At 48.8% G+C, this 6,000-nt stretch overlaps 1 protein-coding gene across 1 annotated transcript in view; it reads right to left on the reverse strand.

Annotated features, from left to right (window-relative positions):
- The window catches only part of ARHGAP42 (Rho GTPase activating protein 42), a 182,869-nt gene extending 177,312 nt beyond the window's left edge, over positions 1 to 5,557 (reverse strand). Inside the window, exon 1 of the mRNA XM_081197641.1 lies at positions 5,055 to 5,557. Within this exon, the coding sequence (XP_081053767.1) occupies positions 5,055 to 5,208 (154 nt within the window). The 5' untranslated portion in view covers positions 5,209 to 5,557. The remainder of the gene's footprint in view (positions 1 to 5,054) is intronic.
- Positions 5,558 to 6,000: the final 443 nt, after the last annotated feature.

Consider the following 6,000-nt stretch of genomic DNA (forward strand, 5'->3'; position numbering starts at 1 on the left):
GAAGAGACCCTCTTAAGAATATTAGGGGGGTGGGCAGGGGAAGGACTAGACCGTGTGAAAAATGAGCATAATATTTTAGCTGCAGTTCATTCATTTCCAGCCTTGTATTCTTGTTATGAAAAAAGCACGCCTAGACATTCTGTTGTTGCGGCCATAACCTAGCCTTAAGGTGCCATTCAGCTCCTAGTTTTCACATCTCAGTTTCTGACACTGTGTGCAGCACTTAGAGACAACTGCCATTAAGTGGTATATAAAAAGGTAAAGGGACCCCCTGACCATTAGGTCCAGTCGCGGACGACTCTGGGGTTGCGGCGCTCATCTCGCTTTACTGGCCGAGGGAGCCAGCGTACAGCTTCTGGGTCATGTGGTCAGCATGACTAAGCCGCTTCTGGCGAACCAGAGCAGCGCACGGAAACGCCGTTTACCTTCCCGCTGGAGCGGTACCTATTTATCTACTTGCACTTTGTGCTTTCAAACTGCTAGGTAGGCAGGAGCTGGGACTGAGCAATGGGAGCTCACCCCATCGCAGTGATTCGAACCGCCAAGCTTCTGATCGGCAAGCCCAAGAGGCTCAGTGGTTTAACCCACAGCGCCACCTGCGTCCCAAGTAATATATAAATTGTCTAAATAAAGACGTAACTATCTTAAAATAAGAAGCTGTCTATAGCATATTCCCCCTGGATAGCTCAGTTGATAGAGCATGAGGCGGTTAATTCCAGGGTTGTGGGTTCGAGTCCAACGATTCCCGCATTGCAGGGGGTTGGACTAGATGGTCTTTGCAGTCCCTTCCAACTCTACAATACTATGCTTCTATTGTTCTTTGACCTCAACTACTCAGACTCTTGCTATTTTGCTGGCATTAGGCAATCACCTCCTTTTATAAAATAAAAAAAGGAAAAACTTCAGTTAAATATTTGGCATACAATGCTTTGAGTTCCTACAAATTTCCCCGGAAAGATCTGCAACAGCAAGGCATGCAGCAACCCATTCCCCTTCACTCACTTACTGAGGAGCTCAGCTTGAGAAACTACAACATATTTGGCGCTCTTGAATTCCTTCCTCCCCCGCACCCCCCAAAAGAGAACTTCATATGGCAAGGAAACCGATAGAGAAAAATGCACTGGGAAGTGTAGGATAACAACTGCTGGACGCAAAGTCATCTCACCCGCTTGCAAACAAATCAGGATGAACGCAAAGGCCGCATAACCTTCCTACTAACTCTGTGCAAACAAATGAATGCTCAATAAACAGTGTGTAACCTCTCCGCAAACTTTGTGCAAACAATTCGGGAGGAATGCTCAATAAACAGGTCACTTGGAAGCACCCTTCGTCAGCTTAGGGCCCAACAAGATCTGGAATGCCCTCCGCCATGGAGGCTTGACTGGCGCCCGCCAACACTACAGATTTCCACCATCAGGTTAAGACATCGGGGTAGCCAACTTGGTGCTCTCTTGGACTACAACTCCCAGCTTCCATGATCACTTGTCATGCTTGCTGGGAGTTCAAGAAAATCTGCAGGGCAGCTGCAGCTTAGCGATCCTTGGGTTAAGACAGCGGCATCTGCCCAGGCATTTCATTTGTAACCTCTGATCTGCCCAATTACAGTGGTACCTCGGGTTACGTATGCTTCAGGTTACAGACTCCGCTAACCCAGAAATGGTGCTTCAGGTTAAGAACTTTGCTTCAGGATAGGAACAGAAATTGTGCTCCGGCGGCGGCAGTGGGAGGCCCCATTAGCTAAAGTGGTACCTCAGGTTAAGAACAGTTTCAGGTTAAGAACAGACCTCCGGAATGAATTAACTCCTTAACCCGAGGTACCACTGCATTTTGCATTATTCTTGCCTCTCATTTCTCATTTTTATTGCCGTGTGAAGGGTTTTCCGCTGCTTTTGTTATACCGTATTTTTATTGCTGTGCTCACCATGGATGAAAGGGTGGGCTAGATTTTTAATTTATTTAAAAACACACACAACATTAACAACAAGCAAGTTTTTTTTTAAAAAAAACTGCAAATAGCATCAGCTGGGAGGAGCTGATAATTATTGAGATACCCTGTGGGTGGGTGGGCGGAGAAGTGAGTTTAACACTTTCCTCCCCATATGTGGTCCTGAGGAAAATCCCTCCTATGGAAGTGCTGTTTGCATTGAGAGAAAAACTTCCCATTGGCACCTATGAGAGAATTTACTCCCCAAAGCATATTAATAGTTTCAGAACTGGGTTTTTCCAGCAGACCGCAACAGGGGTCGAAAGGGTTAAATTCCATCTCTCCTGCTTGCTGCCCTCCCAGTAATTATCACATTTAATGCTAGTTTGTCCCTTCAAGATAGCAGCTGGAGAGGAGACCAAGCATAAACATTTAGCAAGAATGACCTCAGTGGCAGGGGTTGCAATCATTACCTCCAGCAACAGGGTTAGGCAAGGGTTAAAAACAGAGCTTCCTGTTCTTTTCCCAGGCTTCCTAAATATATTTCAGGGGGAGAATTATGGGAAGTCAACTTACACCGAAAAGAAGAGAGGCAGCCAGAATCAAATTCAAGGAACGGAACACAGAAGCAAAGTAACAACGATCCTTTCACATCATGGCATGCGCTCGGGTTCACAATTCCAGATACCCACTCATTCTATAAGGAGCATGAGACTCTGAATCTCAGGGTTGTGGGTTCAAAGCCCACTTTGGGCAAAAAGATTCCTGCATTGTAGGGGGTAGGACTAGATGACCATTGTGGTCCCTTCCAACAGTACAATTCTATGATGTATGAAACCATCTGGGGGGAAATATATGTAGCACTGTCTAAGCCTGCCAGAAGGGCAACAAGGATTTGAAATAGTGGCCCCACCCTCTCTGGTTCTGCTGCCACCACGTCCCCGGGACCCCCCCCCCTTTTTGTGGGGGCTTACACCATCCTTGGCTCAACTGGCTGAGCCCTGGATGAGGAAGTTGTGCCAGCACATCTTGAGCTAAGCCGGGTCTGGAGACTTAACGCCACAGGCTGAGTCAGGAATTAAATAGCCGAGCCAAAGATCTGCTGCATGCATCCTAAATTGTTCATCATCCCAGAGGTTCTTGCCATAACACTGCCCTCTTACAGATAAGAGGCATCACCCAATTCAGTGGGAGTGTGTCTATCAATGTGTGTCACAGAACCATGCAAGATCAAACACACTCCTGTAAAAATAATAACACAAACATCTGATGCAGAAAGTGGGTGAACTTAACTTGCCAACTGCTTTTACAGTAAGTTTAGGAGGAGTATTTTGCAAGTTTCGACCAGCAGTTTTTAGTTTTTACACATTTATTCTGTCTGGTTCTGTTTTATAAATTGGTTTCCACCCTTCCCATTCATTCCGTGTTCTTTCTATAACAGCGATATACCAGGAGATACAATACATACTTAAAGCGACTTGCAAAAAATTAATATCTGGGACACCAACTGCATGGAAAAGGAATTAAGGATGCAGTGCTAACACACACTTGCTAAGGAGTAAGCCCCATTGACCACAGTGCAGTCTACTTCTGAGCAAGCCCACTGGACAACTACAGACCCACAGGAGTCTACCTGAAAGTAAGCTCCATTTAATGGGTTGGGCTTCTGAGAAAACATGCACAAAGATCCAGCTGCAAGAGTTTTGAGATTGTAAACTCCTAGGAGGCAGGGACCCATCATTGTTGTTTTGACTCTGTACAGCAACTCTGAATGAGACAAGTAAAACCATTAGACTATCAAAAACAAATTAGGAAGGAAAGTTTGAAGCAGAGGGAAAAAGTATGTCATTGGATATATCTCACACTCATAGGAACATAGGAAGCTGCCTTCTACTGAATCAAACCATTAATTCATCTACTTCAATGTTGCCTACACTGACTGGTAGCAGCTCTCCAGGACTTCAGGCAGGGGTATCTCCCAGCACTACCTGGAGCTACCCCAAATTGAACCCAACAGGCTATCCATGCAAAAGCAAAATACTTTGCTGCAGAACTATGACCCTTCTTCCTCAATCTGCCTTACACTAGGACCATTGCTCCATCTAGTTCAATGTTGACTACACTGACAGGCAGCAGCTCTCCAGAGTTTAAGGCAGGGGAATGTCCCACCCAAATGTGGAGATGTCCCAGACCGAACCTGACACATTACCCACACAAAGCAAAACACTCTGCTACTGAATTATGACACTTCTCCTAAAGCTGTTTTCTACTAAGCTCGACCATTGGCCCATCTGCCAGCAGAGCCAGTGTGGTGTAGTGGCTCTGTAGACTGTTAGACTAGGAGCTGGGTTCAAATCCCCACTCAGCCATGAAACTCACTGGGAGCCAGTCGCTGCCTCTCGTCCCAACCTACCTAACAGCCAGTCCTGGCAGGCTCGGAGGGTGACAACACAAGAACAGGGCCTTTTCTGTGGTGGCTCCCCACCTGTGGAATGCTGTCTCCAAAGAGGCTCGCCTGGCACCACCATTACATATTTTATCCCCCACCCCGCACAAACGCTCCTCTTTACCCAGGCCTTTGACCATTAAATAATCTAAGGCCTTTTATAGCTGTTGAGGCAGGGATTGTTATTACGATTATTTTACTATCATGCTATTTATTTATTATACTTTTAATGTTTTTATTATTATGCTCCGTAAAGTGTGTTCTTAACGCTGTGCAACGCCCTGACATCATTCGATAAAGGGAGGTATATAAAGTAATTAAATAGCAATAAATAAATAAGAGTCAATAAACGGACCGGCAGCGGCTCTCCACTCACACAAGGAGGGACACTCACATACGCACACTTGGAGATGCCACCTTCTGCATGCCGAGCAGCTGCCCTGGCTCGGAGCTACGCCCCTTCCCCACCAAGCACGTACGTGTCCCAGTCCCGGGACGACGGCGCCGCGAGAGAACTTTTTCGCCTTCCGACAGGGGCGCGCTTTCGCCGGATCCATTCAAACAAAAGAACAGTTCTTCTTCCCCGCCCCCTGCGCGCAAAGGGGATCGCGCCACCGCCGGGCATTTCCCCCCCGCGCACCGTCCGCACCCGCTTCCCCCGCACTTTACCCCGCGGTTACTTACTCCGGAGCGCCCCGATGAGCAGGCTGCCGTCCTTGATGAGCTCCTTGATGAACTTGTTGGTCCTCTCCAGCTCCACCTCGTGACATTTCAGCCTCTCGCGAAAATCCGGGCTATCCAAATACGAGTCGCTGAACTCCAGGGTGGGCAGCCCCATGGCACCGGCAAGGAGGGCGAGGAGGAGGAGGAGGAGGAAGAAGAAACGCCGGGCCGAAGGGTCGGGGGGACGTCGGCGAAGCCCGCGGGCAACGGGGTGCGGGGTCTCGCCGCCCGCTCTCCAGCCCAAGCCGCGCGCAAAAAGGGGACTGTCAGCTGGTTACATGGCGCAGCCCGAGGCGCATCGCTGGAGCCACGGCGCGGCGATGGCTGCGTTCCGCTGCTGCTGGCGCACTCCTCTTCCGGCAGATCCGGGCTTTGCCGTCTTCCCCGCCAGCCCCGCCGCGCTTAACCCTTCTCTGAGGCTCCCTCGGCCGGGCCAAGGAAACTCTCCTCCCAGGTCAAGGGAGGGAGACGCGCCGCAGGGGGGAGACCGAGAGGAGAGCGTTCTGGTTTCGCGCGTCTGGCCCAATCAGGGCGCGCGGCCGCCACCCGCCCACCCCCTCCCGCGCCCACGGGGCCACGCCCCCGCGGGATCCTTCTCAAGACTTGGGGAAAGTTCTTTTGGGAAGGCCATCCCGACGTGAGAGCCTCCGCACCTTCAAAAAGGGAACGGGGAAAGAAAAAGAAAAAAAGCATTTGTTTTCCATTTGCGATAGGTTTCAAACGATGCTGTTCTAGGTCATAATGGGTTACAGTCGACTGGCAGTAATATGTATAGTGCATGCTTTATATACAGTATAACTTTTTGAAAACTTACCAGCCCATCAAAATGGGAGAGCTTCCCTACCTCCAGAAAAGTAAAACAAAAGAGTTTTATTTTATATTTGCGATAGGTTTCAATGATGCTGTT

Source organism: Podarcis bocagei (assembly GCF_964188305.1).
Source record: "Podarcis bocagei genome assembly, chromosome: 6".
NCBI classification, from domain to species: domain Eukaryota; kingdom Metazoa; phylum Chordata; class Lepidosauria; order Squamata; family Lacertidae; genus Podarcis; species Podarcis bocagei.